Genomic DNA, 14,086 nt, shown 5'->3' on the forward strand with positions numbered 1-14,086 from the left:
TAAGTAAATGTACTTGGTTACAGTGCACCACTGGTGACACTTTACATGCTTTTTTTCTTTATTATGTATATTGATGCATTTTTCCATTGAGATGGGCTGATGATTTCAATATCTACTGGGATCCAAGGAAAACTGAACCATAAATCCATAAATATTCTTGTTTTTGTGGCACCAAAACAGCATTCAGGGTCACATCAGGCTATGAATGTGACACGAAATGAAAGAATATTAAAGTAAATGTGACTTCAAGGTATTTAGAGAATAAGAATAGTGAGAAATAATCAGAAAACAGGAAGATGTCAGAGTAAAAGATGATAAAATATACTTGAATGATCAGGAAAACTTTAGTTTTAAGGAGAGAAATGTTTATTTTTCTTGGATTTTTACCCTCTACACTCCAAAGAACAGACAGCAAACTTGTCCTGGTGAAGTGTTTTACAATATTAATAACACATTTCTAACAAGAGAATTATGTGATAACTGAAGAAAAAAAGTGATGTTTGTATTTAGACCATAAAGCTCCACCTTCATCCCACTGCAATTAGCTTCTTTATTTGCTAAGCTGCTAAGTTTGCAAAGACGAGTCATTTTATTTCTATTCTTTACACATTTATGAACAATTTGTGTCTCTGCAGTTCCCTGTCAGGATAATAAATATTTCAATTATGTTTTTGAATTTGACTCGGAAGCAGAGAAACGATCAGACGGGGAATTTTTCTATCCCGGCCAATTTCTTCCATGGTTTTCTAGAAACAAGAGGGGGCTCATCTTACCCCGCTCTCTCCTACATGCAACTTGGATTTTTCTGAATCCAAGCGACAACCAACTGAACTCAACGCTGGTGGAACAGAGAAAGAGAAGTCGGGCTTACGTGCCGTCAACAGGCTGAAATAATCGCCGTAGTTGTGGCTTTTCGGCTCGTCGAAATTGTAATCACGGCTCTTCAAAGTGGATGATTTCCTCCCTTCTCCCCAGAATCCGCGAAGCAGCCAAGACCCACAAGCTGGTGGAGCAGGAGCTGGCTCACGCCGTCAACGCCACCGCCCTGGTGCTCACCGAGGCCAAACTGTCCAGCCCCGAGGTAAGATCGGGGACAGACGGGCCGACAGATGGACGCGCCATTCGACAAAAACAGAGACGTAAAGAGTGCAGATTCTCAGCAATATGTTTGGGTCTCATGTCAGTCTGCAGGCTGTTGGTTTTACTGTTAACCTGAAACGGATCCGTTCCGTCACTTCAAGGACACTGAATACCGTATTACTATGAAATTATTCTCACAGTCAGAATTTCTTGATTCTTCTCATTAATTCTGAGCTGTTTTGTCTTTTTTTTTCTTACTAAACAGGCAGCCAATCACATAACACACAATGCGGTTAAAAAGCATCATCAAACTAAGTTTTGTGGGCTGACAGAAACAGCCTACAGAACACAAAATGCTGCTTTTAAATATTATTCAAAACTTGTATCACCCATGTGAAAAGTAATTACCCCCCCTGAGCCTAAAACTGGTTGGTTTCTTGTCAGCAACAATTAAATGTTCCAGCTTGTGATCAGTCTTTTCCGTCACCATGGAGGAATTCTGCTCCACTCTTCTCTGTAGAATAGTTTGAATTCAGACACATTAGATGGTTTTAGATCATGAACTGTCCTTTTAAGGTCTTGTCACAGAATCTTAGTTAGATTCACGTCCAGACTTTGACTCCAGAACCTTAAATTTGGTCTTTTTGAGCCACTCACAGGTGGACTTGCTTGTCGTTCCAAAAGCCTTGGAGCTCATCCAGATATTTTTTTTTGTAAATACCAGATGAACCTTCATGTTCTTTTTAGTCAGTAGTGGTTTGATCCTTCCAACTCTCCCATGGATCCATTTCCTCCAGAGTCTTCCTTATTGTGGAATCATGTAGACGGACCTTAACTGAGGCCAGTGAGCTCTGCAGATTATGTCCACAAATACTTTTTTTTGTAAATCAGCTGCAACAACTGGACATTTATGAAGGAAAGATGTTCAAAGTGCGAAGCTGAGACCCTAAAATAGAGGTTTTATTTGAGTATCTTGCAGCAGACGTGACGTTGGTGTTTTGTGTGTTTTCAGTGTCTGAGTCGCAGCACTGCAGTGGAAATCGTCAACAGCAGTAAAGTTCTGCAGGCAGAAACCAGGATGCTGCTGGATGGAAAGCTGCTGGTAAAACTCTCTGTTGTCTGTCTCTGCTGAAAGTGACGTTTCAGTTTCTGCTCTTTGTTTGGTTTGCTGTAGCTTTATTTACTCTGCCAGGAAACGCGTCTTTTTAGAACAACAGCTGAGAATGAACGAGAGATGGAGAGTGTTTGAATGAATGAGTGTTTGTTGTGGAAGTTCAGCGAAGTCGAGGAGGCAGACACAGAGACACACTGGAGACTCAGATGACTTAGGTTAAGAGTAATGTTCACTGATACCAGGAGAAGTGACACAGACAGAGCAGCAGAACGAGTAACAACGCCAGCATCAGTTCTGAAGATTCTCTCTGATCTTTGGGTTTATATTGTAGTTTGGAGAAGGCTCAGATTTGTTTGTACAAAGGAAGAAACAACAATAATAGTGGAAGCATAGTTTTCCTGTTACCTAAAACTGATCACTGCTTTTATCTTCTGTGATTCTACAAAGAATGATGAGCTTTCTGACTCATTCAGCTTCCCCAAACTTCTTTGCAGTGATAAAGGTGGAATTAGTTGAAACGGTGCATTTACCAAATCAGACCTGTTTAAACCTGCTGTTAAGACTATGCAGAGCATGTGAACCAATAGTCAGTTACAAATTCATGCCGTCATCTTCGTGTGAAAGTCCTGTTTTCGCATATTAACGCTCTGTCACAGGTTTTCAAAGTATTACAGTGAATGTTGAGCTGAAGCTTCACTTTTAAGATATTAGAGCACAAATCAAATTAATAAATATCAATATAAAATATTAATATATAATTTTAAAAAATCAGTATTAGGATCACAATTACTTATTGACTTGTGATGGAAGCATAGTTTTCCAGTTATCTAAAAAGAAAAACAATATTTCTCTGTTTGCACCTGCTGTCAGACTTAACAAATTTAGGTTTTAATCTTCTGTGATCACTGAAAGATGACTCATTCACTTTCTTCTAGTGATAAAAGATGAAATAAACCTGAAACTGTGCAGCACACAGAATGTGTTAGATTTATGATGAGGTGCCTTTTACTTTTAGTTTGAGGAACTGTTGGCACCTTTTCAGGTCAACAGCTGTTCAATGTTTAGACGTCGGTGCACAAAACACTCAGAATCTGCATCGTCTTCAGACAGCAGAGGACCAGAGCAGATGTCGGCATTTTGCAGATGGAGAGTGTTTGAATGACTGACTATTTGTTGTGGAAGTTCAGCGAAGTCGAGAGAGGATGAGGAGGCAGACATGGAGACACACTGGAGACTCAGAAGACTTAAGCTGAGAGTAAAGTTTACTGATACCAGGAGGAGTGACACCGGCAGAGCAGCAGTACAAGCAAGCATCAGTTCTGAGGATTCTCTCTGATCTTTGGGTTTATATTGTAGTTGGGAGAAGGTCAGATTTAGATTATAGACAAACATAGAGACAACTAGTCTGCTTAGTCACATCAGGAGAGATGTAATCTTGAACATAGCAGAGAATAGCTTCCTCCTACATCGTCTGCTTGTCTAAAGGCCATTCTGATCTTAGAAAGGGGAAAGAGTATTTTTTCCTTCACAGTATTGGAAATAAACTCTTCTCTTCTGTTCATCTTTAGTCGGAGTCTCCGGAGGAAGAGGAGCTGCGTTCGACTCTGAACAGCCTCAGTGCTGAGCTCCACAAGCTGGACGACATCCACTGGATCTGCCCGCTGATGCAGTGCTCCGAGGAGGTGGGAGGAGAGAGTCTTTTGTATTACGACAGTCTGACAGCCGGCCAAGTGTCACTTCTGCTGCTCGGTTCTGACTAGTAGCAGCCCATCTGCCCTCGCTGACGACCAGAATATCAAAATATCAAACTCAGCGTGTGTCTGCGCTTGTTCTTTTTCAGGACTCGGTGAGGGGCAGCAGCAAGAGCAGCAGCAGTATGAAGCTGAAGATCATCCCCAAGGTGAAGAAGGAGAGAGAGAAGCTCCACAAGCAGAAGTCCAACAGTTCTCTGTCGGGTAAGACGTCAGGACGGAGCCCCACTGGGCGAAACAGACGTAGGAGCTGAACAAGCCAAGGATTTTACAGCAAAGGTTCATTTAGAAACCATGCAGTTAGAAAATTTGCTGAGCATTTTCGTCACCTTTTCACCTGAAATGCGTCATCGATGTCACTTCTAGTGTGTTCAGAATAAGAAGTTACTAAATTGTGAATTATATAAAGAGAGAAAAAAATAGAATCTTCCATGACATTGTTCTCACAGTTTCAGAATTTCTAGATCATTTTGATGTATTCCGAGCCATTTTTACATCATTTTAACTAAACTGTTACATGATTGGCTGTTGCTTTAGTCTTTTTTACTAAGTAGTACTCATCACATGATGCACAGCTCTGCTCTATTTGTCCTGATCCACTCGTTCATTAAGGACAGTGATGCTGTAAAACATAAACCAGATCGGTAGTCAACCAAAGAACATCTGGGTCCAATAAAATCTTACCTGGGTTGTTTTAAATCTAATACAGAGTGACTGTTGAGCTGAAAGTTCACTTTAAAAAAAATGTTATCACACATCAAATCACAGTATCTGTTAGAAAACTGACGATTATGGCCCAAAAAATTTAAAAAATCGTGATTATTTTGATCTTTATTCAAGCACCGTTTTCTCTTCCAAGTAGTGCTGCATTTAGCACAAATCTTTACATCAGAATAAGGCTTAGACTGAGGTTGTCCGTCCTTAAATTCTGGACACATAGGAAATCTCATTAACTATATTTCTCTTTGCCTCGACATATTAAATATGGCTTTGTTGAAAGAAGAAAGAGTTGAACTGGTACTTCTCAGTGGATGTGAAAGATGGATATATTGAAAAATAGGGTTATGGTTTGGGTTAGGGAAGTGATTCTTTTGGGCGAGCATGAATTTTAGCCATGATCAATCCTTTAGTTTCGGCTGATACATTTGGTTTGTCCATGACACTGTCCGTTTCTTTAAACTTTCTCATCACCTTTGCCACCATGGAATCCTCCTTGGATGACGTGCATTAAATTCATCTGCTATGTTTTGATGTTTCCATCGTTCACGTACACTGAAAAGTACCAGTTCAACTCTTTCTTCTTTTGGCAAAGCCATATTTAATCTTTGGAGGCAAATAAAATATGGTTAATGAGATTTCCTATTTGTCCAGACTTTAGGGACACTCTGTAGCCTAGTCGCGCTAGATAACCCACGGCAACGAATTTAATTCTCTGCCAGGGTTGGTCTAGTTACCCTCGGTAAGCCTCGAGGTTGGATGCTCCTAAAACTGGCTGGACGAATCACCATGAAGTGTAGAGTCAGAAGGCGGGCGTAACTAAGTGATGACAGAGGTGCGACGATTCTGACAGAAACAACCAGAAACAACCATAGAAACAAGGATAGACAAGAAGATGGCTGCGCACAATAAACAGTTATCTTTCGACTCGGCTTTGGCCACAGCCCTTAAAGATGTCTGTTAACATGTCTGTAATATACTTAATGTACTTAATGTAATATACTGTATACTTGAGCTTCACCCATTGACTGTATAAATAAGGCTTCACCGAACTCCCGCATCCTCTGATTTCCGGTGCTCTAGGAACTACGTCAGCCTATTCGTTGCACTGATTGGTTGTATACTTACCCAATTGCTGCAGAGTGATTTGAAAGACAACCTTTTAGCCCGCCTCCCTCCCTGTCGAGAATTCCTAGGCCCTTGCGTCTTCAGACCTGGGTCTAGCGTGGCTAGGCTAGACACTCTGTAGAATAAAATCACATCCAAAACGGCTCACTTGTTGAACATTTATGACACTACAATGTCCTGATGGTCCCTAAACGCCTCACATTATGTCTCCGGTACATGCTAGCTAGCTTCCTGTGCATAAAAAGCCTCTATTTTCAGCTCAGTTACAGCTGTGTGACTAATAATTAGCTTGAAAACAGTGAAATAAAGCTTCCTAATGTCAGATTTAATGACGAGGCATTCATCATTATTGCAGTTGATTGTGTAGGAAGCCAAAATCTGGATTATTTTTGATTAATTGTGCTGCCCAGCCATAGAATAATCACCAGTAAGTTTGTGTCAGTCTGCAGAATCCAGGCATCTGTGATTGATATTGTTTATATTGAACCTGATATCTCTGGTATGGCAGCTGTCAAAAAGTCCTGTAAGTGTAGTACAGTCATACTTTAGAGCCACAGGATGCAAACCAATCAGTCCTAGTCCACAGCACTGGGATCGGTATTTAATACGATGTCAGATTTGTTTACATTGTTGTGTTTGCTGTCAGCTCACCGGCTGTACGAAAACACTCGATTGTGTCTGACAGCACAATCCAACTCTCTGCAAACCATCTGAGCTATAAATCGTTTGCGCAACAAACAGCAGCCAGCAGCTTCCATCAATCACACATCGGTGAGTAATGAGACGAGAGCCGAAACCCTCTGAAGGTCTCATTATCCTGAAGGAGATTTGCTCCAAACACCACTGTAGAAAAAAGGAGGAAGCTGCACAGCCATGTTGCTGTTGACCCAATCACGAAGGAGGAAGTTTGTCTCTGCAGTGCCTATTTTCAATCAATTAGTCGTCAACTATTCGGAATCTGACTCCAGCTTCTAAAATCTGAGTATTTTGTAGATTCTCTGGTTTCTTTAGTTTTCTGAGAGTAAACTGAATATCTTTTGGTTGAGGATAGGGATGTTAACTATTTAATACATATTAATGGATAATGCAGAAAATGAAGGATGTGCATGTCAGAAAATGTGCTGTAGATTGACTGTAGTACCTCGTTTCAACACCAAGTGGAGCATCTTACTGTTTAACCCTCCACTTGGACTAACCTGTCTTCCATGTTGGTTAGCAGAGAGTATTGTAGGAGGTTTTTTTTCGGTAAAGTGCCACTATGAGGAAGTCTCCTGTGATGCTGAATGCTTCCCAGTCATCACTGTCATCTTGTAGGTAAACTAAATTGTGTTATGACAACATTACTTTTGGATTAGTTGGCATATTGTCTAAGTCAGTAGAATGGCCCATGTCACTTTTAAAGATTTTCAGGGTGCAGAATTACATCCAATGAGTTATTTTTGTATTATCGATTTTTAATTGATAAGGCTGCTAAGAAAGATCTTCAAAATTTGCATCTTTTCTGAGAAAAGATTGGTTGGTTAGTTGGTTCACTAGTTGGTTGGTTGGTTGGTTGGTTGGTTGGTTGGTTAGTTGGTTCATTTGTTGGTTAGTTGGTTCTTTGACTGTTTGGTTGGATGGCTTGTTGGTTGGTTGGCTGGTTAGTTGGTTGGCTCGTTGGTTCATTGGTTGATTCATTGGCTTGTTAGTTGGTTCTTTGGTTGGCAGTTGGTCAGTTGGTTGGTTGGTTCATTGGTTAGTTGGTTCTTTCATTGGTTGGTTGGTTAGTTGGTTCTTTGGTTGGCTGGTCGGTTCGTTGTTTGGTTGGTTCATTGGTTAGTTGGTTCTTTCGTTGGTTGGTTGGTTAGTTGACTCACTGGTTAGTTGGTTCTTTTGTTGGTTGTTTGGTTGGTTGGTTAGTTGGTTCATTGGTTAGTTGGTTCTTTTGTTGGTTGGTCATTTCGTTGGTTGGTTGGTTGGTTGATTGGTTAGTTGGTTCTTTTGGTGGTTGGTTTGTCAGTTCGTTGGTTGGTTAGGAAGATAAGGAAATCTTTGTCCAAAAGAACAAGTCCAATAATCACGTAAATTGTGCTGGTCAAACAAATATGGTACAAATTGTTGATATTTTATTTAAAAAACATGCAAACTTGCTAGTATTTACAGTAAAAAGAGCATTAAAGTCAAAGTACAGTGTAAAAGCAGAACTAATCACAAACATTAAATATGGTTTTAAGAATTTTTAAAAATAATTTTAGGATTATAAAACATAAGATGAATAAAAAATGGAAAAAAAATAATCAGTTGCAGCTTTGTTTATTCATTTTATCAGTAGAAACTGAATTTGTCATTTTTTCCTCTCTCTCTCTGCAGGAACTTGGGATATCAAAGGTGGAGCTGCAGAGGCCGATTCTTCAGGCAACTGAAGTCCTGACGAGGTGCTTTATTTCCATCCCATCACCCGACCGACCGGGTGAGGATCCTCCTCTCTAACTGCCACGCTCAGTGGCTTCACAGAGGTGTTTGGGAAAAAAAGGAAATCCATCTTTCCAACTTTTCTGCTCTCTTTCCTCCACGTTTTACTTCTGGTGTCATCGTTTTATCTGCACAGCGGGAGGATTTCTCTTTTTTTTCCCCTGTTTTTCTTGAATCTTTTTGAAGGGACCTGGCTTCACACGACGTTGTTTCACCGATAGTCTTTGGTTGTGTTGGTGTGGCCAGCAGCAAACTGAAGGCGAGGGAGGTTCGGAGCAACCAGCGTCCACCTTGTTTGATTTATTTTTTTTGACAAAGAAATGTGTTTACGTGGTTGCTCTCCTTGCATGTCGAGGGCAGCCATCTTATTTTATATCTACTATTCTAAGTTGTTACAATCTTCTGATTTTTCTCTCTAACTTAATCATTTTATTTCTAGACTTCAGAATAGCCTTTGATTTTTTTTCTGATTGTGATATTTATTTAGTGTTGCTACTGCCATGAAAACTCCGACAGCAACTAATCGAAAAAAATGAACAAACTGAAACATCTCAAACCTTATCGTCTACTGAACTGGAGAATATCTTTAATGTTGCAAAAAATATACCGAGGAATGTACTTGTGTGGACTTGTATTAACCTGTGAATAATGTTAAATCATGTATGATTTCGCAAAGGTTCTACTGTTGTGGTCCTAAAGTGGTTCTTAATAGGCTGTTGTGTGGTCCGAGGCTGCAGAAAGAATCGTCTCCGCCGTGAGTCATTTCATCCGACTGCAGGATTTTAAAGTACGCCGCTCACTTTTTATCAAGGCCCAAAGTGTGACTTATGTGGGAGTCAAAAGAAATCTCATCCCACTGTGCGTCTTCTTGCTGCGTTTTGCCGCAGCGGCAGATGAAATGACTCAGCGAGGGAGATATTTTCAGCAGCGTCTGGTTCGAGGTGTTTACAAAAGGAGGAAGCATCAAGGACGCAGCAGCGAAACATTACAGCTACTCAGTGTACTACTCCTACTTTGCCATATTCATGATTGTATCTGTAATACAAGAGTCAGTGGATATTTGAGTTTGCCTTGTCCGTGGTTAAAAGCTATTATTATTATTATTATTATTACAAATATATATATCTATTTTTTGTATATCTTATTTTCCCAATGGTAACCTGTGAAGCCGAGCTTTGCTGCTTCCCCCTTTGACGGACTCCTTGGCCACCGTGCATATAATAGTCGAAGCCAGTTAATGCCGTTGTGTGTCCCTGCATGCATACTTAGCCTTCCTTCGCCTCACAGTGGAAATCGCCTCATTATAGTGAACTTTAGCTCGTTTGTTCCAGCCGGAGACGTTTTGGTTTTAACCTGCAGGAAAAGAAAAAAGGTAGAAAATTTAACGTCCAAACTTTAGGAGAGTGTACTGATTTACAGCCTGAATGCCAATGATAGGTTTTTCCAAGGAGGTTATAACAAACACTGGTATTTATATCTATTTGGTTTATGTGGGGCCAGAGAGATGATTTTGGATGAAAATGCTGATGTTTATTGGTTTTTCCAGGAATTATCCTTAGATTAATACTCTGATGTTTTGGGATGTTCACTTTTTTGCTGTTTTAACTCGAGACAGATGAGAATAATGCCTGTTTTGTTTTTTTCCATCTGTGCACTCGGTAATGAAATGGAATTTAATTTAAAATGGAAAACATTCAGTTGCAGTAAAGGTAAAATACACCTCCCAGCTACGACAAAATGCGTTTTATCTGCTGGGTTTTAGTGCCAAAGTGTTCATTATGAGCTCCTGTTAACACCAAGCCTCAGTGTGTGTTTTGTCTTGCTGAAGATGTTAAACATATTAAAAGACAACTTAATTGTAGATTTGTGAGCAGCTCGTCTTGAAGCTAGCTCAATACTGAATGCACAGAAAAAAGAAGTGGAAAAAAGGTGAAATTTGTGAAATGCCAGAGTGTTACTTAAAGCCATATGTAATGTTCACTAGTCAAGCAAAAACCTGACTAAAATATGGGTTAAAAATATCCTTGGCTGCGCAAATTTACAGCCAAAAGAAAAGTAAAATCAGCCTTCCACCGTCACCAAACGTGTTATTTTGTTAACACAGTGTTGGTTTTAATCACTAAAAAAGTTTACAGTCTAAGCTAAATGACATTTAAATGCTGTCTTCTTTGACTAAGCTTAAACTTAACTCGTAGAAAACAACCTAATTCTTTGAGGTTTGCCAAACTTGGCTGTATTTTTGACTCTACAAATTAACTATTCTTGAAGCTAACTCTCCACTGAATGGACTGAAAAAAAGGCGTGACGACTAGTCAGGCTAAAACCTGAGTCAACTGCAAAGTAAAAATGTTGTTAGCTGTGCAAGTTTACAGTGAAATTAGCCTTCCAGCATCAACAGTAATGTGTTATTAAGGCGTATTTTGTTAGCACAGTTTTGATTTTTATACTAAAACGTTTACGGTTGAAGCTAATTGCTATTTAAATGCTGTTTTCTTTTACTAAACATAAACTTAAATTATAGAAAACCACCTCGTTGTGGCTGTATTTTTGCCTCTACAATGTAAGTAGCTTGTCAAATGTTATCTTGAACCTAACTCTATACTGAATGGATAGAAAAAGATGTGTAATACAGCAAAAAAAGGTGAATTTCCTTAAATTACATAGCCAGGATGTAATAAACAATTAATGTTCATGAGTCAAGCTAAAACCTGAGTCAACTATGAAGGAAAAACGTTGTTAGTTGTGCAAGTTTACAGTAAAATTAGCCTTCCAGCATCACCAGTAATGTTACTTAGATGTATTTTGTAAGTGCAGTTTTGTTTTTTATTACAAAAAGGTTTACAGCTACTTCACTTTAAAGGCTTCTTAGGTTAAAGTTAAAAAAAAATGGCAGTGTCTAAGCTAATTGATGTTTAAATGCTGTCTTTGTTTGCTAACGGTAAAATTAGTAAAGTTAGAAAACAAGTTAATGCTTAGAGATTTGGCTAAACTCATCTTGAAGCTAACTCTATGCTGAATGGATAGGAAAAAAAAGACAGCAAATAAGTGAATTCAGTAAAATGTTGGGTTATTACATGAGAAAGTTTGAACAGCCAGCATGTAGTAATGTTCGGTGTCAAATACTAGCTAAGAGTTTACATTATATCATTTGGAAAACAGCATTTTGGCGTTAAAAGCTTTGCCAGAATCTCACTTAAACTAGCAAAAAGGCGAATTTTGTAAATTGTTGGAGTATTACTTGAAAGGTTTAAATTCGCAGGACGTAACAAAGAAGGAAAGCTAAAAAGCAAAGCTAGCTACATGATTTCGAGGTTATTGTAAATGAGGGAAAAGTTTAGTTAGTTTGTGACGAACGCCACCACATTGAAAAATACAAAAGGGACAAAAAAAATTCATTTACACATTTTGCCTCAGGTCTGTTGAAGTTAATGTTTGGAGCTTTAGCTCAAACATGAACAAGGCGGGAAACTTGTAAAGGATCATTTCTGTGCTTTATTTTTGATTTTCAGAAATGGTCGTTTTGTTGAACTAACCCTTGGAGCTGCTGTGAGGCGTCGATCCATGTCCAGCTCTGGTAGATTGTGCTACTGTATCCATAGTGTGCCGGCTATTCGCTCTACACCTTAGAGGCTTTAGTGGTGTCGTGCCAAGTTCGTAGTGACTTCAGTGGGTTATGAAACATTCAGGGTGTGTGAGAGAGCGTGGGAGCTTGCATTTGATGCGAAAGTTGTCGTACATTTCAGAGTTTACTGTATCTTGCCTTGCACTTTACGAAGAAGCAAACTTAACGGGGGGGAAAAAGACATTTTGCGTGTATGTGTGTGCGTGCGTGTTCAGAGTGTTTACGAGCGTTTTTTTTTTTTTTTAAATTGATTTGATGACAAGAATCTTTTATTTATGACAAATGTATACGGACAAAAGTGTGTCGATGAAATGTAATATATCTAACCAATTGTAAAAGAATGATAAATATATAGAAATGTATACACAAATGTTACATCAGTGGTTGTACAATTGCTCCCCTTGCCGATGTCATTCCATTGTTGCACCAATTTGCATTGACAAAGTAAGTTTATTTTAACTTTAAGCCAAAGTTATTGAGACTTTTAAGTGTTATTCAGACTATTACGCAAAGAGAAATGTTCAGTTTGTGTTATCGATGATATTTAGTTGAAATGTTTCCATAATTTTTGCTTTGATTGGCTTTTGCTGTGCTAAAAATGACCACGAAGATATTGGACGCACACATGGAAGCCATTTTTGGATAACTAGTTGCCTGTGTTTTAGTGATTTTATCGCCTTATTTTTATTAACGCGTTGCAGAATTTTTTCAACATCATTTTGGACTGAAACTCTTCCGTCCGAGGAGTTACCTGGAGGTGACGAGGAACTGAAACGAATCCACAGATGCCATGTTTGTGCAACAGTATTCCATAGAGAACATTTGTGAACGCAGCCCTGATCTGAACAGCCTCTACTGTATATCCAGACTGTGTGCTCAATGCTGGAAGCCAGACTAGATGTTGCACGACCTTGTACGTTGCGAGGTGTTTTATTGTGTTATCGTGTGCAGTGTGTAACAAAGACAAAGTCAGTGCAACCCTCTGGAGATTAAATGAATTATTCAAGTGTGAAGCCGGTGTCCACTGGTGTCTTTATGTCGATTATCGTGAGCTGAAGTTTTAGTCTGTTGTTTATCTCAGTTTATCTTGCAGGTGGAGAGAATATAAAAAAATCTGAACCGTTTCCTCAATTGTGTCTTCAAATCCCGACTAAAGGTAAAAGCTTATGTAGCAGATTTTTATCTACCAACGGGCTTTATCTCACTGCCTTTTTCATCTGTTTTTTGGGGGGGGGGTGTATATGTTTGACGTCACATTCACAAGAACCATCGGTTTTGGACTGCTTCTCCTCAAAGGTCTTTCTGACACATCAGGTAGGTAAATGGCAATGTTATAAATCCAAAAAGATAAATAATAAAGGCTTATTCATGGCACCTACATGAACTTTTTTCTTCCTCTTTTCTTTTCCTACATGAACTTCTGATACACTCTCAAACAGAAGTATTGTGCCAAATGTTTTGATTTGGTGGTATAGGCTGATGTAAAGATACATACTAGTAGATTGTTGATGCTGAAATTTTGGAGGACATGCTATACTATGACGTTTTTGGTGACGTTTTGGACGACATACTAAACAATGACACTTTTGGTCAAATTTCCGACTACATACCATACTAAGACAGTTCTGATTAAATCTCTGAAAATTTTTTTAAAAATGTCATAGTATAGTACATCTATATAGTACGTTGTCCAAATGTTGATCAAAAACGTCAGTATGGTGTCCCAAACGCCACTAAAATGTCAGTTTAGTATGTCATCCAAAACATCATCAAAAACTTCATCAAAAATGTCATACCACAATTCTGTCAAAAATATCATTGTGTAGTGTATCGTTCAAAACGTCATCAAAGACGTCATAGTTTAGCATGTTGTCCATTCAGCGAAGACGTCATAGTTTAGCATGTTGTCCATTCAGCGAAGACGTCATAGTTTAGCATGTCGTCCATTCATCAAAGACGTCACAGTTTAGCATGTCGTCCATTCATCAAAGACGTCATAGTTTAGCATGTTGTCCATTCAGCGAAGACGTCATAGTTTAGCATGTTGTCCATTCAGCGAAGACGTCATAGTTTAGCATGTCGTCCATTCATCAAAGACGTCATAGTTTAGCATGTTGTCCATTCAGCGAAGACGTCATAGTTTAGCATGTCGTCCATTCATCAAAGACGTCATAGTTTAGCATGTTGTCCATTCATCAAGATGTCATAGTTTAGCATGTCGTC

At 39.1% G+C, this 14,086-nt stretch overlaps 1 protein-coding gene across 1 annotated transcript in view; it reads left to right on the forward strand.

The window, feature by feature from the left end:
* The window catches only part of si:dkey-172j4.3 (diacylglycerol kinase delta), a 112,456-nt gene extending 99,580 nt beyond the window's left edge, over positions 1 to 12,876 (forward strand). The window contains exons 27-31 of the mRNA XM_051944144.1: positions 976 to 1,081; positions 2,093 to 2,182; positions 3,763 to 3,876; positions 4,035 to 4,149; positions 8,140 to 12,876. Of these exons, the coding sequence (XP_051800104.1) occupies positions 976 to 1,081; positions 2,093 to 2,182; positions 3,763 to 3,876; positions 4,035 to 4,149; positions 8,140 to 8,192 (478 nt within the window). The 3' untranslated portion in view covers positions 8,193 to 12,876. The remainder of the gene's footprint in view (positions 1 to 975; positions 1,082 to 2,092; positions 2,183 to 3,762; positions 3,877 to 4,034; positions 4,150 to 8,139) is intronic.
* Positions 12,877 to 14,086: the final 1,210 nt, after the last annotated feature.

Source organism: Acanthochromis polyacanthus, chromosome 23 (assembly GCF_021347895.1).
Source record: "Acanthochromis polyacanthus isolate Apoly-LR-REF ecotype Palm Island chromosome 23, KAUST_Apoly_ChrSc, whole genome shotgun sequence".
In the NCBI taxonomy this organism is placed as follows: Eukaryota; Metazoa; Chordata; class Actinopteri; family Pomacentridae; genus Acanthochromis; species Acanthochromis polyacanthus.